We start from the raw sequence: 22,311 nt of genomic DNA, 5'->3' as shown, positions 1-22,311 counted from the left end.
ATCATCATGGGGAAATCCAAGGTATAGTTCTACAACTACACATTAGAATGATAATGTATTTATGCTAGTACATACAGGATTATGAAATGATTTATATTCTAATAATTCTTGAATATAAAAACAGCAAATAATCAACTTCTGACATAAATAATTAGGGATATTCCTGAGATCCAACATCAGTCTGAAGTCAGAGAGCAAATGACTGGGATATAGTTTGGGCACAGAAGCAAAACCACAGAGGGAGATTTCTAGGTCATCCATATATCCGTTCATTGACATATCTACATCAGCAGGTTGTCCAATCTGTAGACTCTCCTCTTTGTGGTACTGGGGACTAAACCCAAGGCTATGCCCTTGCCCAGGCACTCTAGCCCTGAGCTGCATTCCCAGCCCTTTTATAAATTTTATTTTGAGACAGGGTCTCACTAACCTGCTCAGGTGACCTTGAACTTATGACCTCCTACTCAGTATCCTCAGTGGCTGAGATTACGGTGTGCCCTCATGCCTGACTCATAGTCTCTTCTTGAACAGCTCTAGTGGACAGGGGACTCACTACCTTCACTAGAAATGCATAGCTCAATGATGTGGGAGGCAGTGGAGATGCAGGGAGAGCAGTTCCTCGAGGCCTTGCTTCCAAGGGCTGCCTTTTCTGATTATGAGTACCAAAAAGGAGTAGAGGATAATGCCACCTTTGGGTGCTCATTGCCTAATGTAAACAACAGCCTGTTTCTGCCTTCCCTCCGGCAGCAGAGCGGAATAACTGCTTGCTGGCCTCAGACCCAGCCTTGCCGCTTACAGACTATGAGGCCTGTTAGTGAACTGGGAGTCTCTGTGTGCTCACCTCATGGAGTATGGTGACGACTGACTCAGATGACATACGTAGAACACCTCGTGTGGTACCTGGACCACATGAAATATGTGATTATAAATGGCAGCAATTATTACAGTTTGATAATACAGCTGCTGCTGCCCGAGCTCATTGGGAGGTATCATTCTTTCCCAGGTTCCTGTGGTAGAAACCTGGGTTCCCCCTATTCTAGTCATGATGTCACAGAATCACATCAAGGAGAGCCCAGAACTGGTGATCAGGTTCTGCCTTCTGGATTTTCGCCGACCTGTCATAGGATTTTGGCACAAGTCTCATGACCTTAGAACCTCAGTTCCTTCATTTGTAAAATTAGGGCAAACCACATTTGCAACTGATTTCAGCTGCTGTGCCTCCATGTTGTCCTGAGCAGGACTGTGTCATTTCACCTGGTATCAGGGGGAAAGAATACTGAAATGGGGCAATTTCCAGTCGTGAATTGGCAGTGGGAAGGCTGAGAGGTGACATGAACCCAATTCAGTGGTCCCATTTCCCAGCTTCCTGTTGGACAGCAAGACTGGGAGTGAAAAACAGGGCAGCATGATCTAGGCTGGGGCAAGCAGAATTTGCCCCCTGGAGCAGCGAGCTGAGGGGAGCAGCTTTGCCCTTCTGCTCGTGTGCCCTTTAGCTTGCAGAACGTGTGCTCAAGACTCTATGCTGTGCTATAGAAGTGACAAGAGGGCTGAAGGCTCAAAACTCCTGAGTACTGAGAAGTGTGCATGATGGTGTGCCTGCGACAGTGCCCTGAGCTGCTGCCCTGTCCTCCTTCCCCAGCACAGGTGGTGCTGGCAGAGTGAGGAAAGCAACACAGCAGGATGAAGTGCTTTGGGGTGAGTAAGAGCGTGTGTGGGGCGGTTTCTCTGCCCTTCCTAGTGCCCAGGTGATGTTCCACACCAATAAAACTGGTGAGAAATGGAGCACTGTATATAAACAAGGACACAGAGGAAGAAAAAGCCACATAAATACCTGATCATGAAAAACCTCATGCAGCTTCACAATATTGGGGTGTCCTTCACAGAGCTTCAGAGCGGTTATTTCTTTCTGAGTGTTGGCTTCCATTCTGCAAGATGAAATAGTTAGCATCTATATAATTCTTCAAGAAAGTTTTTATGTCCGTATTGCTCCAGCCCCAATTTTTGTTTTTATTTACAGTGCACTCAGAATACACATGTCCAAGAATGAGATTTAATAAAGTTTCCATGAAAGTAATGAATCATACCTCCCACCAGAAAAGTATGACATTTTTCTGGAGAAAATTATGCTCTTTGAGTCAGAAAAGAGCTAGTCATACAAATAAATAGATGCCCTACTTGCCTAACAATTTAGTAATAAGAATAGACAGTCCTGAGGGTAATAATCAGTGACTGAAACAACTAGCTGGCTGTTGAAACTACCAGTACCATACAATTTCAGAGAAAAGTACTTTAAACATACAACTAATAGAAATAGCAATAGCTGCTGAGATCATTAAGCACGACTGATTAAATGTATCACTGTCATAGAAAAGTTTCCCTATATGAATCTCAAAAGCATATCAGATAATGACTCATGTTTAAAATGAATTATTTATCAGAAAATATCTATTAGAACTATAAGTATAATGGGTCAACCAATGAGCCACATAGTTAAGACTGTGGGTATAGAAAGTTAATATATCATTGATTCCTTTTCTATAAAAACCTCTTAATTTTCAGAATCCCCTGACGAGGATCAACACACATGAAAGACAGCTAGAAACGGTCATACCTTTTGCTGATTATTTTGACTGCAAATGCTTGGTTACTTTTTTTGTGCACGCACTTTCTACAAATGGAAAAACTTCCTTCTCCCAATGGTTTGTCCTTCAGATCTAGGTCATAGTGTTGATAGAATGGAGAGTCCTGATGAGAAACCAACATCATTTAACTTAAGAAAAGGTTAAACATACACAAGGGAAAAGTAAAACCGTAGAGCCATATAAAATCATTAACATTCATAGATCTGAATGGAACACTTTTATAATCTAAAATTCATTTTACTTTAGCTTGTTTCTACTTTTATCTATTGCATTTACTTAATATCCATAATTTTCTAGGGCAAATATTGCTTTCTATTGATTCATTCATTTTCTCAATTGTCCTCAGTTGATTAGAAAATCTATTACAATGACTGCACTTGAGAACACTGAACAATGTTGACATCTGAGCAGTCACAGAAGCAAGCACCCTGGAGCAGCCACACGCACCTTCACCATGGCACTTCTGGCGACATTCGCCACGCCAGGACGCTCGACTCCCAGGTGAAACTGAAGAGGATCTATGACAGCTGCATTGCGCTTGAACAGGATAGAAGGAGCGACAAAGGAATAGCCCTAGAAAAGGGAAGGGGAGGTCAAGGAGAAGGACTTACAATTTGCAGGTTAGTGGAGAATAGCTCACTATGTTTTCCTTTAAAAATACTCAAATATTGAGATGAATCTAATTTTATTGCAATCCTAAATGCAGGGTTTTTTCAATTCACTAGGAAAATGCTTTTCAGAAGGAGACAATGCCATCTTCTGGTAAAATTAAGCCAATTCAAAAAAGGTAGAAAAAGACTTCCTCACTATCCCACCCCCAAATCTGACTCAGATCTGTAATTTTTTTGCATTTGCTGATAAAAGTTTGCTAACGCAACTAACTTCTCAAGAAAGATACATCAAGGCATTAAACAATAGTACCAGTACTACGGTGTTTCAAACTAGAAAAATAACAAGATTCCTTAAAATTGGTTTCTAATTCAGCAATTATTTGACTCCTGTTTACTCAGAATAACTAAGTTTAAAATTGAATTTTGGAAGAGACCAAATCCAATGTCAGAATGATGTGATGAGTTAGAAGTGATGTAATGATGGGCAATTAACCTGCTCTTTTCAGGTTAATTGCTGTAACACTGACTAGTTCATCAACAAATGTCTACTAAGGGCTCGGTCAACTGGTGGACAGTGACAGGGAATGAGCAGGACACATTCTGGATGTCCACAAGCATGAGCATGAACAGAAGTCAGAGGAGGAAGCTATGGTGCCGATTAACAGGCCGAGAATTTTATCCTAAGTCTGATTCAGAACATTTTCTAAACACAAAGTCTCTTCAAAGAGTTGGAAAGTAGTTCAGATCATTCACTGAAAATGAAGAATCAAACAACACTGTGAACCAAAGACTATTTTATACAAATAGAGGGATAGATAAGGTATTATGATTTTTATAAAAAAGTCTGAACAAAAATCTCATTTCAGGTAAAAAAAATAACCTTTACTTATATAAAAAACAAACACATAAGCAATATCTGCTCTTGAGCAAACCATAATATTCAGTTAGTAATGTGAAATATCTCTGTTCTTAATAATTCTGACTAGATTAGAGAGCCCTGATTTTTAGATGTCAACAAAAGTACTTTAATATGGGGAAACAGGTCTTTTCCTCCAAAGCACCCAGGGCCAGCGTACAGGTGCACACCGTGAGATTACCTGGAACAGCCGCTCAGAGCTCTGGGGCAGGGCTGCCGGGGAATAGGTTGGGTCCATTTCTGTGAACTCTTCGGCAAAGTTACTCACATCTAATTCATCTCGGATGACTGGCTTAAATGGTGCGGGCACTTTTTTGGCAGCTAAGTCATCCCAGTTGATTTTCTAAAGAAGAGAAAAAAAATTGGTACAAAGTAGAAATCAACAGAGTCAAAATAGATTTTTCTATGAATAATAAAAATTTTAGGATTTTAATTAATAGGGAGAGGCTTAAAGTTAGAGGTTTCAAATCAGTAATTTTTAAAAAATTGTTTTTTTTTCAAGGAAGAGGCCATTTTCTGACTGTTGCTGCTTGTGGTCCCGGGCAAGGCGGTGTCTGCGTGAGCATGCTGCCCTCATCTGGAGCCCCACAGTGTCCTCGCAGGCCACCAAGACACCCTGCTTTGCCCTGGGAGACACCAGAAAAATAACTTGTCTTGAGCCTTCTGAGAAAGGAATTAAGCCCCAAGAAACAAAAAAAATGAACAGAAAACAATGCATTAAAGGGCTTTAAAATGTTCTGTTTATATTAACTCTAAAGGAATACTCCTGTCCCCTAGGCTTCTTTTCCTCCAGATTAAAAATAAGTTATTTTTTAAAGGCATGGACAGAAGTTTATTTAGGAAGTACATATCAAACGTGTGCTTATAAGTTTAAGTGATGCTATAATATTTGTGGAACCACTCTGTTCTCCTTTGACTGGTATTCAAGCATTTTGGATACTGCCTCTCATCTGAGTTCCCTTTCTACCCATGTCACACACTGGCTAGATGATGTGGGTTTTTTAAAAAATATTTTTATTTTGTTTAATTGTAGGTGGGCACAATATCTTTATTTTATCTACTTATTTTTATGTGGTGCTGAGGATCGAACCCAGGGCCTCCCAAGCCCGTGCAAGGCAAGCACTCTGCCGCCGAGCCACAACCCTAGCCCCTAAATGATGTGTTTTATATTATTCAAATTCAAATCCCTGCTCTGTTTCTTTATGCTCCTTCTGTCACTTAAAACACCTCAGATAATATGTACTGAATTCTATAGATTCTCCTTTTACCATATTTTTTTTCAAATCTCAGATGTCACTATTGATATTAAGGTAAACCATTATTTTAAGTAATTAAGAAAAAAGCATTATAGATTAGAATAGTAAGATGATGTTTACTACAAGATGCATACTGACTTTATGATGATAAAATGTGAAACCTGCACTTCCTGGTTGTAAAACTCATTAGGTTTAATCAACCACATAAAATGTCTTTTTGTTATGCTTCCTAAAGAGGCAGTGAAAATGAAATCATTAAATTACAGATCTTCTGGTGTTCAGCTAGAACAGGTTTTAGAGCTTGATTAGTTCATCCTTCTTATATAATCCGGAAGGAAACCGAGGCCCAGAAATAAGAACTAACCCTTTCATATTTCAACAGTTGGTGGAAGAGTCAGGATCTGAAAGCAGCCTCTTGGCCTTCTGGTTCATATTCTTTCTTCTATGGCTGTAATGTTTCCCACTATAAGCATGCAATTTGTGCTGGCTATTATACATACATTAAGAAACACTTCTAAAGTAAAGGTATAATTTAAAGAAATACATTGTTAGCAGGAGAATGCTTAACATGTATAAAACTGAATGATATCATGAGCCACTCCTGTTCCATTTCTGGAAAAAAGACCATTTAGATGATTACACGTAGAGTTCTGGTCTTTCCAAAAGCATTCCTACCATTTAAAAAGTCAAAGCAATTAAGTAATCTAAAATTACTATTCCAAGCTATCAAAAAAAAGAGAGAGAAATTCTTCTAATATGAAAGATAATTGCAATATTCACAAATATAGAAACAATGGTGAAAAAGATCCTAGGAAAATATGATTAGGAATATTTTGTTTGAGTAGTTTCTTGAATTTTATTTTATTGTTAATTCCGAGCCAAATTTATGAACACGATATTTGAAATAGCTTTTCAAAGAGTAATCTTTCCCAGTCTTGTGAATTCATGTGAACTTATGAAATGCATATAATGAGAAGTTCACTTCATTCTAAATGTATTTCTCACTATGCTACTGAACTTCTGTAAGGTGTACAATAAATGATTACAGTAAGAGATTGAAGTAATCATACTCTTTTCTGAGCACAGAAGTACAGAGATAGTGTAATTTTCAGTGAATATTTGTTTTTCTCCATTTAAAAAGCAATGAAGAACAATATGAAAGCTTACTTGACAGAATAGTTCTTTTCCTTGCTTTGGTATGCTCTTTTCATTTGTTTTGATGATAATAATATAAAAGCGCTTACAGAATAAAAATATCTTGAATGGTCCTTTTAGACTGTAAATATTTAGGTTATACGTGTTGATATAATGAAATTACTTAAAAGCCATAAACTCAGAGTTTTAGAAATCAGGGCATGTCATCCAGGTTTGACCACTTAGACTGAAATAACTAGCCAGCCCAGTCAATTTAACTTTTTTCCCCAGTTACTTAATATTTTGATGTTTTCCTGTAATCAACTGAACAAACTACACTGAGCAGATGTGTCCGTCCTCTGTAGAATGGCCTTGTTATGCTGTATTTTTTTTTTTTTTAAGAAAGTCACAGGGACAAAGAATATAAATGAGTAACTCTATATGTTGTAAATGTGTAAAGTTTTGGATTTTTTAAGATTTTTCCAATGAACAGAGGAAGAGAGAAAGTCATCACGTAAAGGTGAAAAAACACAGCGGCAGTAATAGCTCATGAACTGAGAAAGAAACAAGAAATATAACAAGTGTCCTTAGTACATATGCCAGAATCCCAAGGTCATAAATGGAAACCACTATTTAGAAATTCTAACCCATCAGTATGGAGAAAACTAATTGCTATTATAATCTGTCCCACTCCCATTGCCCCTGGGGAGGAAAAGACCATTTAGAGTTATTCAAGTAGTATTCTAGTCCTTTCTAAAGGGTCTTTGTCATCTTTTTATTTTTAAGGTACAATGTAGTGAGATTAGGCAGAAAGACCCCTCAAGAGGACTGAGTTCACTCCTTCCATCAAGAATGCCAAGCACCCTGAAAATAGTAGGGGCGTGAGTTCATCCATCTGCTCAGTAAACTTCACCTGAAAGAAGAGATGTTCCTTGATTTCATCTGCATCCCGAGGACCACATCCCAATCTCTTCTTGGGATCTTTCATCAGAAGACGCTGAATCAGGTCTTTAGCTAACGCGCTCATCTCCTGTGGATATGGAGGCTCACTTTTCAATATCCTCCTGTAGGCAAATGAAACTTGCTGTTAAACAACCAGAGGATGGAGTCACAGTGATGACTTTTTTTTAGCAAAAACAAGTATGGTGAAACACACTTTGAAACTCAACTACATGAGAGAGAAAGACATTTTGAGATGAATCAATAGTATCTCAGTAAAGCTGAAGAAATATTTCAAACTGAGATATCATAAAGTCAAATTTCTGAAACTCACAGATGTTTTTCAATATAAGTCAATCCTGAGGGAAGGCTACAAATCCAAATACATTACTGGGGAAGATAAAAAAGAGGGTGAGGGTGTGGACTAGAACAGAACACACACACACACACACACACACACACACACACACGTCGGGCTCTCTGAATAAGGACTTTACAATAGAAAGAACTCAACAAAGTCAGGCAAGTGAACACAGCAGCATCCAGATTCAAAAGGAAAAAAGATAACCGTCATTATCCCCACCTCCCTGAGTGCCAGTCACTGTGAGGGCCACTGGGAATCGAGAGGGCAGCTGAGCAAGATGGGTGAGGCAGAGCCACCCAGACATGGGTCAGTTCTGATATGTGAAAATGGGCCTGGGGTGGCAGCTTTTCATGGGGCGCGAGCGAGTGCATGCTTCAATATTTGCTGCTGTAAAGCAAACAGGGCCTTTAGGAAGGAGGAGCTCAGAGAGTGAAGTCTATTATGGAAAATTAAAAAAAAAAAGAGGAAACCAAGTTTCTTGATGAGAAATTTATTCTGGTCACAAAAGAAATCAATCCAATCCAAGTGTACCTTTTCCCCTCATAGAAGCAAGATCAATCATTTAATGAGAAAAATAAGGGAAGAGCTTGATTGAAATTAAAACCTCCACAGAGAATGCATGAAGATGTAGTTACTCCATTATCTACGCACACAGGATTCTCCTGTTGTGCATGTTAACAACTATCATGGGACAAAACCAGGTAACACACGAGAGTGGAAGAACACGGACTATGAGGCCAAACGGATCCACACTGGCTCTGTTCCTTACTGGTTGTGTGACCTTGAGAAAGGTAATTATCTGTGCAACTCAGTTTTCTAAACTGTAAAATGGGAAGAAACAACAGTACCTGCCTAAAATGGGTAGTATGAGTTGACATGCCTAACACCACCCGGCACACAGCAAATGCTTGAAACACGTGAGCTACTAACTGTTCCATTCCCCCACTCTAAGGCAACAATAAAGAAAAAAAGACACAGAAGCTGTATCGAGTAGCTACTGAGAATCATTAAATGATAACAGAACTACAATTTTGGTGGGGTGGGTACTAAGGATTGGATGCAGGGGCACTTTACCACTGAGCCACATCCCCAGTCCTTTTTATATTTTGAGATAGGGTCTTGCTAAATTGCTTAGGGCCTTGCTAAACTGGCCTTGAACTTGCAATCCTCCTGCCTCAGCCTCCCACGCTGCTGGGATTACAGTGTGCGTCACCATGCCAAGCCAGAACTATAATTTTGACAAAAACTTACAACAGAGTTGTTAATATCAATTAATTCTAGATAGGGAAGAGGGGTGGGAGGGAAAGGGAGGGGGAAGGGGATTAGTTAGGATGGTGGAATGGGATGGTCATCAATACAAAGTACATGTATAAAGACTTGAATTGGGTGTCAAAATACACAGAGATACGAAAAATTGTGGTATATACATGAATTAAGAATTATAATGCAAAAAAAGTACATGTATAATGGCATAAATTGACCTAAACATACTTTAATACAGAGATATGAAAAATTGTGCTCTATATGTATGATAAGGATTATAATGTTTTCCACTGTTATTGTGTATTTAAAAAAATAATAAAATCAACAACAACAACAAAAATAAGCTAATTCTACTTCTAGCCCTCCATTCTGAGAACACAAGGAAATGTTGGTAGAACAAGAAAGAAATAATTTCCTTTCCCCAATTCTTTCATACACTCCCACTGTACACTGGAGGGTTTTCAGCAGTAGCAGAGATGGTCCTCGCCTTAGATCAGGCTCGGGTGTATATGAAAAAGAAATTGGAAATTCTTTCACAGGGAAGAACAAAAAGAGCCTCTCCCATTTTCTCCTTCACTGTACTTTTTGAAGGACAGAATTCCTTGTGTAAAGGAGCAGCTATAGATAAATGTTCCATTGGTGATATTGGCTATTTCTGCATCTATTGCTTCTTAAACCTCAGGAAGGCTGCACTCCGCTCTGGGAGGCTATTCTGAACCTGGCACCAGAAAAAGCAAGAGCCAGTCCTGTGAAGGAAGATACAACAGAGAGATGTCCTTGGTGGACCCTTGGTGGGTCCTCTCTCAAGAGGAGGTGCACCTGAAAACAGGGATGGCTCTGCTGAGATGCCAGGCCTGGAAAGAGGAGCATACCGAGACCACGGCTCGGGTCAGGAGCTTGTTCTGGGCACAGGAACAGTAGTAGTGGACAGCCTGTGCTGGGTGCAGAGGCTGATATGGTATGATATGAGCTAGCCTCATCAGTCAACCTTGGCCTACCAGAAGGCAGGAAGTAAGGTCGAGCCGCTCCCTCCCGGCCTGTCCAGCACACGTGAACTCAATCTGCATATGTACTTTGAGCCTCTCTTGCTGTCTCTTCTCCTTTAAAATCCTTGCTTGCCCTCAGAGATGTTGAAGACAGAATTTTTGCAAACAATAAGTTCCTTCTATCTTCCTTCAAAACTGGCTTCAAATAAAATCTATTTTACTAGCAATTTGACTCCAAATATTTCTGGAGTGCCAAGTGTTGTAGTCTGGCCTCTACATGAGGCTGACATTGGTGCTACCTGGTAACAAAAACGTGCTTCTGTGTGTTGCTCTTCTATCCACAGTGGGCCTTGGAAGCCACGCACATGGGCAGCCAGTAGACAAGAGCTGCCGAGCCGAGCTTCCCATGCTGGGTTGGTCCTCGCCCACCACATGGTCCCATCACTACTGGCTTAGAGGGTCCTGTGGTCTGGGAAGCATTGCCAAGGTGTCTGGAAGGGCATACACTGATTCCTGCCCTGTGTCCTTCTACAAAGCTGAGTTACACTGGTGTCAGATTCCAGTCTATTGTGACATGCGATTGAGCATGCTGATCTGAGCCCCAGGCTGCTGATGGCTGTGCAGAGTGGGCATGCAGGGGCGGGCTGACCGTGCAGGGTCTTGTGGGACATGTGTCCCTCAACACTGGAGTATCTGCAGCAAGGAGGCATTTCTTGGCCATTGCTGCCACTTCACTTCCTTCAATGGGGCTTGATTTCCAACTTGGTAATAACCCCAAATTATTCATTTTCTTGCTTCCAGATGAATCTGGGAAACTCCAGAAATGAACTGCAATTATGTAGGCCTAAATAAATCTTAGAGCCTCCTGTAAAATTAGAACAGGCTCTGAGTTGATGGATAACACTCAACATTTTATGTTATCATTTAATACAACGATCTCATTAAAAGCTGCTACTATTATTCCTGTTTATAGAGGAGAAAATATTCCTTTCTAAAAAGCAGTAAATATAAATATTGCAGGAAGGTATTTTAGAACATGCATGACTTTAATATTGATTTGCAGAAATAAGCATGTGACACAGCTAAGAAAATTCTGAAAAAGAAAACTGGGGCTGATGTGCCTAACTACTTATTAAAATGCATTGTAAAGCAAAATTGTGAAAGTGAGGTGGCAAAGTAAGTCAACAGCCAAATAAGTGAACAGAAGAGACTTCTTGAAAGCACCGAGGCATTTATGAAGACAGCATTGTTCATAAAAAGTGACCAGCCCCATAGGAAAGGCTGCGTGATTCAACAAACTCTTTGAGGATAGAGCTACATGGGAAATAAACACACCAGGGCAAGACCCCTGCCTTGCACCATGATCCCAAATAAACTCCAAATAGACTGACAAATTACAAGAAAAATTCAAAATTAAATAAAATTATAAAGTCCATAAGAATATAAAAATGAATATAAAATTCCTTCCTATTTGTGAGAGTTCTTTTATCTGAAAACCGCTGTGATAAAAGAAATTTACAACTGACTAGCAAGAAGAACTTATGAGATGTGGGTTAAGAACACCAAGGTTAAAAATCAACTCTGTGATGAGAGAGAGAGAGAGACGGGCAGACGGACAATGAGCCAGGATGGTAAAATATTCATGGTTCCACCTCGCAGGGAGTGTGTGGGCCTCCACTGTTAACAAAAGTCCAAAACTTTTCATAATAAATGTTTTAGAAAAAGAGAACCTATGGAACTCTGTATGTAGGTTTCATTAAAATAGACCACAAAGAACGGCCTCTGGAAGACAGCACCACTGGCTGTGGGCACAGCTGTCACCTGCTAAGCTCTTCGCCCAAGGGTTGCGCTTTTGGAGAGGCGATCCTAGCCATTCTGCCTAAGTTAACCGTCCCCCCACCTTCTTTTGCTCCATTTTCTTTTTCTTCGTGGCATTTATAGCACATTATCTACTTGGGTGCCTCTTGTCACTCCCGACTAAAATGCAAGCTCCCGGGGAGTAAGGATTCCCGGTGTTTATTCCCTGCTTCATTCACAGGGCCTAGAACGCGGCTTAGCCTAGAGCACGTCTGTTTTCCATTCGCTACACCTTGTTCCCTCTGGCCCTTCCTTCCTCAGTTCAATAAGATGCCTGCAAACAACTCTATCATTTATTAGCAGAGAGCACGGGTTCTTGGGGTGGGTTCTTTCTCTTTTCCTCCATTTAGAAGTTTGCCAGGGTGGCTGGGGAGGTAGCTCAGTGGAGAGCGCATGTGTGAGGCCCATTCACCAACCTTCCTATTGCACAACTTGATGCTGCTGGCTCTCCCTTTCTGGTTCCCATGTGGTCCAAGATTTACAGAATTACTTATACGCCAGTCTGGATAAGCAAGAGCTTTCAGCAAACTTCACTTACTTTAAAGTTTTTGCCCAATACTAGAGAAATACGTGTGGGGTGTTCACTCAGTAGTATGTTACACAGGCACTGGAAACTCATGTTTACAAAGAGTCTGTAACTATAGAGGGCTTATGAGATAATTCAAGCAAAAACTGAGAAACACAAAACCATGTTTCCAGTATGAACACATCACACCAGTGAAAGAAGGACTCTACAAAACATGAGCAGTAGGTTGTCTCTGGGTACTATTGTCAGTTTTCCCTTTACTCATGTTTTGAGTTGTTATGAACATTACTTTTAGAATAGGAACAATAAAATAAAGCTTCATTTGTAAGATCACAGATCCAGAACAGAACACAGCAAGGCAGGGAGACAAGGGAGTCTAGAACCTTCTACTGGAGCACCCCCCACCCCAGTGCCGCTGTGTGCTCCTGCCACCATCTGAAAGCCATCCTGTTCCCCCCGCAGCTTCAGCCCACACTGCTCCTCCATTATGATGCCTCCCTGACAACCCGGTCCCCAAGGAACCACACTCCTTCAAACTTTGCGACATCCTTACCACTCACACTTTTCAAAGCTCCCTGCTATCATGAATTTTCATGTATTTCTTTCATATCTTCCCACATACTATATAAGTTTGCTTAGAACAAGGAGTAAGTCCTTATGTTTTTCTTCCTCCTTAGGAGTAAAAATCTACTTAAATACTCCACTGATTAGAGCAATCACGCCCCTTGTGTGGGCCATTATTTAACAGCCCTTTATCTAAAATAACATCTGCTGGACTAGGGAAAAAACAGCAGCAGGAAGCAAGTGTTCCCGGTGGGACAGCACCAAGCAACCTTCCAGTCACCTTGCACTTGACCCTGGTCCAGTCTCACAGCAGCTGCCCCCCATTTCCGCCTCTGTACAACAGCAGGTGCTGCTCCTGTTCATCCGGGTGTAAGGACTCCAGGCTGTAATGTGGTGGCTCTCAGCACAGAGACTGGTACGTAGTGGACTCTGGTGATGGTGCTATGGGTGCAGTTCCACAGGAGTGGGCCTTCCTCAAGTCACCGGATGGCCTGCCCCAAGGGACTGGGTCCCAGGTCATCACTTCTCTTGGGGTCTTAGGAGTTCTTCCTTGGTCCCCATAACCTGTTTCCCCTGGCCACACCAGCTGGGTCATTAGAACAGTAAAATTAGATTCTGCGGCCAGTTCCTTTATGTTGCTTTTGTGGAATTTGTGACTGTGATTAAAAGTCTCGCCCAGCAACTCCAGGGAGAGCCCAGGGCATGTCTATATGAGCTAGAAATATAGACACACACTGCATGGTGATGTTTCTATCAACCAGGCCACGCACATACAACAGTGATGCCGCAGACTACACTGCCCAGTGCTGGGGAGCCGTCTTGGTTTGTCTTGAGCACTCTGATGCTCACGCAGTGACCGCTGAAAGATGCGCTTCTCAGAACATGATGCCATCATTAAGTGTGCGTGGCTGTGCTCCCCGTCACTCTCCTGCCCAGCACACTGCCCAGATCTCCTACCCCCACCATGTAGGAAGCCACGGGACAGGCACCCACTCCTGCCACTGCCCAAGGAGAAAACTGCTGCTCCTTACAGGGCCAAAGACACATGTATGATCTGGAAGACTGTACTTAAAGGCTTCCTTTTCCTTTCATCTTATAGCATCTTCTTCCTAGAAGTGGTAGATACCACCCAGAATTGCGCTTCCTCCCAGTGGCCAAGGCTTCCTTAGGACGCCATGCTGGTGTGCCTGGGTTCCTCTCAGATTCTCAAACAGGCAGGTTATGGGTAACTTATTGAGAATCAAGGTGACCTTAAAAAAATCCTGATAAAATGGCTGGGGCTGTAGCTCAGTGGTAGAGCACTTGCCTCACATGTGTGTGGCCCTGGGTTCCATCCTCAGTACCACATAAAAATAAATCAATAAAAATAAAGATAATGTGTCCATCTACTACTCAAAAAAAAATTTTTAAAAATGCTGATAAAAGATTTTATCATAAATCTTCAGAAAATAAAAGGCCAAGGAAATAAATTTGATCTCATCTTAAAACAGGACAGAAAACAATGATACCTGTAATTATTCTAAACTGTAACTCCAAATCCAGATATCTATGAACAGGAAAATACATAAAAATGGAAATGAGTAAATTTAAGGTGATAACTGACAAATCAACATGCATAAAATATAAAAAAACAACAGAATTACTGTCTTAATTTTATGTCCTAAAGAAGTTAGAAACTCATATGAAATCAATATATTAATTAACTAAAAAAAAAAGACTACTTAGGAGAACAATAATAAAATTACCCTAACCTGGTTTGGCACTCCTTTTCATAAAAGAGCCAATGGTAGATAAGACTTCAAAGATGGCCTTAATGACCACTTTGTTCTTGTATTCATAGCCCCCTCAGTGTGTGCTGGCCTCAGGGTCTTTATTATACAGTAAAGAGGACAGAATGTCTTGTTCATGATCAGGTTATAAAACAGTCTATCATTCAGCAGATTCGTCTCTATCTTCCCAACATGCATGGTTTGATGCTGCCATGGAGAGAGGCCCACAGGGTAGGGAACAGAGGGTGTTCTCCAGCCAACAGTCAGCAAAGAACTGAGGCCCTCAGGCCAAACACTCACAGTGAAATGAATGTTGCCAACACCCACAGGAACTTGGAAGGAGATCATTTCTCAGGTGAGCCTTGAGATAATCATAGCCCAGCCAAGACTCTGCAGCCTGGGAGACATTTAAGTAGAGGACCTAGCTCAGGCGTGCTCAGATTTCTGGTCACAGACACTCTAAGAAATATATGTTATAATTTTTTTTTTTAAACAGCTTTCATTTCAGTTTCTCAGAAACAGCTTTTTTTTTTTAAACAGCAACTCCTTAATTTTTTTTTTTTTTGAGAGAGAGAGAGAGAATTTTAATATTTATTTTTTAGTTCTTGGCAGACACAACATCTTTGTTCGTATGTGGTGCTGAGGATCGAACCCGGGCCGCACGCATGCCAGGTGAGCGCGCTACCGCTTGAGCCACATCCCCGGCCCGTATGTTATAATTTTTAAGTCACTAAGTTTTAGAGTAACTGGTTACTTGGCAATGGATAATGGAAAACTAACAGGAAGCCATGCAGCAGATATTTTATTTGATGCAAGCTGTACGGTTTCTATGGCAGTTATGCAACACTACTACTGTAGCACAAAAGCTGCCAGAGCAAACACACAAATGAACGAACATGGCTCTGTTCTAATAAAACTTTATTGATGGTGAACACTGAATGAATTTCACATAATTTTCACGTGTCATAAAATACTATTTTTCTTTTGATTTTTTTCTATCATTTAAGAATGTAAAAATCATTCTTAGCTCAGAGGACACAAACAAAACAAAATAACTCCAGATAGGCAATAGAAGGAAGCTGGCCTGCAGGCTGTAGTCTGCTGACATTCACCCAGACAGTACTAACGAGAGCTCTTCTAATACTACTTTGATCATCCACCAGTATCAGCAGTGGATTGTCCCAGGACTCTCATGAACACCAAAATCTGAGGATGCTCAAGCTCCTATATAAAATCATAGAATTTGCATATAACCTATGCCATGCTCCCACACATTATAAATCACCTCTAGGTTACTGAAAATATCTAATAAAAAGTCGACGCTGTGAAGACAGTTGTCATACTGCACTGTTTAGGGAAAGACAAGAAAAAAATTCTGCATACAATCTGTACTGACACCACGACTGCAGGCCTAATTGCGTGGTAAGAGAACCAGATGTGAGATGGACAATGTTCAAACAATGAATGCCAGAGACAGACGAGAACTGTGAAGTGGCAGGAAGTGACAGCAGGGCAGGCCCACACATCACTTCATTTGCGTAGCACTTGATGTGCAGCCAATTCCCCTGACAAGGTAGGTGGGTCTTTCCCCTGCAGCTGCAGCCCATTCCTAGAACTTCTACCCAGAAAGGCAAGAAAAGCTAGCGGAAGACACCCAGGTAAGAAAAGCCCATGCTACACACACGAGTAAAACACGAAACACTGCACAGAAAAGCTGAGGAGCAACCATTCAAGTCCACAATACCGACAAGTTCATATCTGTCCAAAAGGGTACCAGAATGCAAGGAACCAGAAATTATTTCAAATGAACACTTAAAGGAACTGAAGAGTTCCATCCTAAATAATGATCTTCAAATACCTATAACAATGTGGAAAATGAGAATTCCTCACATCTTTGAGAGGACAGGACCAGGATTAACAAGCAGTGATTAGAGAAAGATAATTTCAGCTTATTGCAAAGGCGAAAAACTCCACCAGCTAGACTGCCCCACAGCACACAGGTTTCCTTAAAAACGTCTCAGAGCAGGGCTGTGCGAGCCAGGGGTCTCACGGAGGAAAAGGGTCTAACTGAAGGGAGAAAGCTGGACTCTCTTGAAGTTCTTACTATATTTTATAAACCAGCAAAACATTTTTATTCTGATTTTAGGCCACCTGTAGATAATAATGGCAAGTAGTTTACATAGATAATACATTTTTTGAAGCATCTCAAATAAAAAACATAGTAAGTATGCCGTGTTCAGGGAAAATGATAATAATTAAAGAATGGAAGAATTCAATAATGAAAAAGTCTTAGCTAAGCAAGATATCTGAAGACAAGATAATGATACATTTATCCAAATGATTCATATTTTAAGAAGACTATGAAAGAGTTTATGCCAGGAAAGATAATCAGAATGATTATCTCGAAAGGAAAAGGTAGTGTAGTATAATTCAGTTGCCACATTGTTTGTATATTCCAGTCACAAAAAAGTCCCCCATAGGATCACAGGTTAACAACCAAGCTTTAAACAAATTATTAACATGATAAAGCAGATAATTAACTGATTAAAAGGAAGAAATTCTATTTAAATGTTTGAAAAATCTATTTTTTAAAGGTTTAGATAATTTGATTCAGGTGTTCTTTCTTTTCTCCAAACCAGAATGTCAATCAGTTGATATGAAGGGAATAAAAGCCATCTAAATTCTAACATCACTTAGTTCAGAATATTACTGCCATTATGAGAAATATACTTCTCTCTAGGCCTACAGTGGAAAAGAAGATTATAAAAAAGAAGCTGTACTTGTATGTGACTCAGGAAGACAGGACTGGTCAGAGGAGCCTCTAATGTTCCCACGCTAAGGCCACCCTTTGCACCTGCCACGTGGTATGACTTTGCAATGGCATACAAATTCTTCAGGTCAATGGCCAAGGTTTTCTCTCATTTTGAGGTATTTTCAAACTGCCAAATTTCTTTTAAATTTTTTAAAAATTTTAAAGGTATTTCTGCTCACTTAACTTTGATGTTAAGTAATCTGAAATACTGAGAAATTATTTACCTCCTACCCTTTTCTAGAAAAGGCACACCTTAATTTTGAAAAATAGTTTCATTTAAGTACAACTGATAAATAGTAAACTTCCCCCACATAGTGTACCATTTGATAAGCTCTGACCTTTGTCTAGACCTGAGAAACCATTGTCACAATCAGGATAATGAACATGCCCATTACCTTCCAAAGTTTTCTCATGCTCCTCTGTGATCTTTCCTGCTCTCCTTCACCCCAGTTCACAGGTAACCTCTAATCTGCTTTCTGTTACTATAGACTATATTCTATATTTCTAGTTTCTTTCAATTAGCATAATTATTTTGAGATTCATCCATGTTGTGTGTTAACAGGTCATACGTTTTTATTGCCAAGTAATACTCCACTTGTATGGATAAACCACAACTTGTCTATTAACTGTGTACTTGCTGACAGACCTTTGGCTTATTTCCAATTTTTGGTTATTACAAATAAAGTTGCTGTAAACATCTATGTTCAAGTTTCTGTACAGACATTTTGTAGCAAAGGATAATTCCTTTGGTAATTACTTAATAGTAGAATGGATGGATCACTTAGTAGGTTGTGTTCAACTTTAAGAAACTGCCTGTTTTCCAAAGTCCTACCATTGTACATCTCTTGCAGTATGCGACAGTCCCAGTTCCTCCATTTCTTTACCAGCACCAGGAGTGGTCAGTCTCTCTATCTGTAATTGCTGGAGTGTGCAGTAGCGTTTCACTGTACTTTTAATTTACATTTCCCTAGAGACTAATGTTGATCAGTTTCTCCCGTGTTTACTTGCCACCCACAGATCTTCTTGGTGAAATGTCTGTTCACAGCCTTTGCCTATTTTATATAAGAAAGTGGTTGTTTGCTTCCTTGAGTTTTCATATTTCTTTCCGTATTCTGGATAGAAGTCCTTTATCAGATGTATGACTTAAAATTTTATCCCACTCGGTGGCTTGTCTTTTCATTCTCCTAACAGTTTTGAAGAAAAGTATTTAATTTTGATGAAGCAATCAATGTTTCTTTTATGGACCATTCTTTTGTGTCATACCAAAGAAATATTTACTTAATCCAAAGTCACAGAGATTTTTTCCTCCATGTTTTCTTCCAGAAGTTTTACAGTTGTGGGTCTTACATGTAGATCTACGATCTATTTGGAGTAAGTTTTTTTAATATGGTTTGGAGTATTTATTGAAGTTCATTCTTCTCCATCTGGGTAACCAATGGAAAGCACCATTTGTTGGAAAAACTATTTTTTTTTTCCTGTGCCGAAGTGACTAGGCACCTCTGTCAAAAGTCAGTTGGCTGTATGTGGATGGTTCTCTTCCTGGACTCTCTACTGAGTTCCATTTACCATTTGTCTATCCTGATACCAACATCACAGTGTCTTATATTTATGCTAAGTCTTGAAATCTATCTTGTTCTGTTTTTTTTTTTTTTCCCCAAGGGTGATTTGGCTACTTTAGGTCCTCTGTTTTAATGCGAATATTTAGAATCAGGCCGTCAATTTCTACCAAAAGGCGGGGGGGCACTGAGGTTGTAGCTCAGTGGTAGAGCACTTACCTAGTATGTGTGAAGCACTGGGTTCAATCCTCAGTACCACATATAAATAAATAAAAATAAAGGTCGATTGACAACCAAAAAATATAAAAGGACTGCTGGTCTTGTAATTTTGTAATTGTACTGAATCTACAAGTCCATTTGGAGAAAAATAACATTTTTACCTATACTGAGTAGTTCCCTCGTGTGTGTTCGTTAGTGCTTGACTGGATACTTCGTAAATCTCTGGACTTCTCTATGTGCAGTTTTTTTCTCCTCGGACACTATGGCCTGCAAACTCCAGCTGCGTCGGTCTCCCTGGACTCTCAATTCCATCTCGACTCTCCCGAGGGTTTCCTCTGCCTGCCTTGCAGCCTGGGAACTCTCTCAAGACAATTAGCTAGGGCACTCTTAGGGATCACCTCATTTTTTTTCCATCTCTCAGGGATCACTGTCCTTCATTGCCAGATGTGCAATGTCCTCAAAACTGTTGTTTCACATATTTTGCCCATTGTTAAAATTGTTTCAGGCAGGATGATAAACTGTTCCCTGTCATTCCATCTTCATTGGAAGTAGAATCTCAAGTGGAATCTCTTAATTTTTAATGTCAAATCTGTTCTCAATATTATAAAATTCAAGAAAAGCAGGACAAAAAAACACAACTAGTAATTAGCATAATGTTTATCACTTTTCATTCATTTGTTCATTATCCTGTTTAATTCCACAAATATTTACTGAATTCTATACATAAGTAATGAGGATAAAAATCAGATATGCCACTTGCTCTCAGTGTACTTTCTATGTAGTAGGTCAGACAGACACTAATCAAACAATTACAAACAAAAATACAACTGTAATATCGGCTGAGAATGAACAGAACAAAATGATGCTATCAGAACCTAAGAGAGGGCAGTTCTGTGGTATTCTTTCTACTGAGCAGATGTCCCTCAGCTGAAAAAATATCATCATTGTTTCTTTACATTAAAGTCACAGAGAAATTACATTTATACAGTGGAAAATAGACTCATCAACCCATTAAGTATAAAATTTCAATTCTGCAAATATTGCAATGAAATTGACAAAGACGCATTAAGATAGGTTATATTTGATATCTATAATCTACAGCTTATATATTACATTAATATTATATGACATTACATTATAATTACATGCTTCATGTCATATAATCATATTATATACTATACATGATATTTAAATCTTTATAGGTGTTCCATATCTGAGATTATGGGTTAAATTTCTCAAAGTATGATGTACCTAGAGGTATAAGACAATATGCTAAATATGATTTGAGGTCATAAAAATTATTACACTATCCTTATGAGACTTAAGATCCAACTCTGCATATTAGATATAAAGAAATAAGAAGGCTATATATCTATATCCTCATATTGAATATAAATGAAAATTTAGCACTTAAACATTATTTTGTTTATCCCTAGTAAAAATGTTTTTTCATTAGCCTAACTACAGAAATTTGATCAGCTCCTTTGAGAAAATAATAAATGTGTTCTATATGAAATCTTACCTAGATATTTCAGCCTGGGAATTTTTTTCTCCATCCACAGTGAAAGGAGATGCTCCAGTTAGTAATTCATACATTAGAACACCTAAACTCCACCAGTCAACTGCCTATAAAACAAAAAATTTTATAGAATTATCAACTACAATATATTTTCTATGAAAAAAAAACAAATAAAACAATGTATCTGAAAAATATTTTTAACAAAAAGATTTAGTACATAACTTTCTGGGCAAGAAATATTAAGTTTGCATGTGCAAAAAAACATTTAGAGAACAAATACTCAGGTATCCTCAATGCAGAAAATGTTTTAGTTATTTCCTAAACTAGTTACAGCTTTACTTTAACAATTAAAAAAATCTAATGTGAAATAAATTTTTAAAATTTTAAGTAGGTAAAATATTTGGACTTATGATAGGGAAAAAGCACTAATCTACATTTTTATTAAGAATTTTGTTACAAAGAGTCTCATGAAATTCCTTAGAACAGAGGATAAAAAATGTTTTAATCTCATCCAGTGGTGTTATTTTTTTAATGACCTCCTAAATCAAATTATCTTAGGATCTATCACATAAATGTGACAGTCTTCACTGATACAAAGATTTAAAATAATAAAAATAAAATGTATTCTAAATTGGAAACCTATTTATGAATGTATTTATCTGAATTGAGAGAAGAGTGAATTATACATGGCTTAAAGAATTTTGATATATTCAATCAGTTCTTTTATAATTAAGCAGATCAAAATTTTAGTTAACTGTTGAATATATGAGCTCACACCAATGAAAGATATTAACTGGATGTTAAAATTTTGAACTATCTGCTTCTAAATCCCAGGTCAAAGTTTCAGAGAAGTGACACAAAGATTATGAGCCTAGAGCTATTTTTAAAGAAAATACAGAATACTGACATAAAACAGGTCTGGGCGGCTGAAGTCATGAGAGGAAAAGTATTTCCTGAATGTTCCTTTTCTATATCAGACATGGTGATGAGCATTTTGCATATAACACCTCACTTAATTAACTCTAAGATGTCAGCATGTTCTATGTTTGAAGAAGAATATCTATTAAGTCGCTGTGTTCTGGACCTTAAGTATGCAGAAATTCTAAAAGTAATACAAGGTTTTCTTGTGTGCAAATTGGCTCTATTAGGTTTAGGTGATAATTTTCATTTTTAATTTCTACTAAATTCCCCAATGGCTTCCAAGAACACCATGAGCAAGGCACAGCAGCAACGAGCTCCTCTAGCCATACGAGTCACTCCCCAGCCACCTGAGCCAGGGCCCTGCGAAAGTTCTGCTGCTGGATGTGAAACCACACTCTTCTGCTGACACAGAAGGCAGTCCGACTTCCAGCCACGTTCCTAAAACCAATGCCACTCA

At 39.2% G+C, this 22,311-nt stretch overlaps 1 protein-coding gene across 5 annotated transcripts in view; it reads right to left on the bottom strand.

Annotated features, from left to right (window-relative positions):
• Rps6ka5 (ribosomal protein S6 kinase A5) overlaps positions 1–22,311 on the bottom strand; it is a 188,633-nt gene that overhangs the window by 31,346 nt on the left and 134,976 nt on the right. For all 5 annotated transcript variants that reach the window (XM_071607600.1, XM_027931659.2, XM_071607601.1 and 2 more), the window contains 6 exons: positions 20,937–21,040; positions 7,473–7,623; positions 4,351–4,512; positions 3,090–3,215; positions 2,612–2,745; positions 1,832–1,925 (listed from right to left, as the gene is read on the bottom strand). In XM_071607600.1, coding sequence (XP_071463701.1) covers positions 1,832–1,925; positions 2,612–2,745; positions 3,090–3,215; positions 4,351–4,512; positions 7,473–7,623; positions 20,937–21,040 — 771 coding nt within the window. The remainder of the gene's footprint in view (positions 1–1,831; positions 1,926–2,611; positions 2,746–3,089; positions 3,216–4,350; positions 4,513–7,472; positions 7,624–20,936; positions 21,041–22,311) is intronic.

Source organism: Marmota flaviventris, chromosome 2 (assembly GCF_047511675.1).
Source record: "Marmota flaviventris isolate mMarFla1 chromosome 2, mMarFla1.hap1, whole genome shotgun sequence".
NCBI lineage: Eukaryota > Metazoa > Chordata > Mammalia > Rodentia > Sciuridae > Marmota > Marmota flaviventris.
The sequence above is the reverse complement of the archived record's forward strand: the minus strand, read 5'-3'. Positions and strand labels throughout refer to the sequence as shown.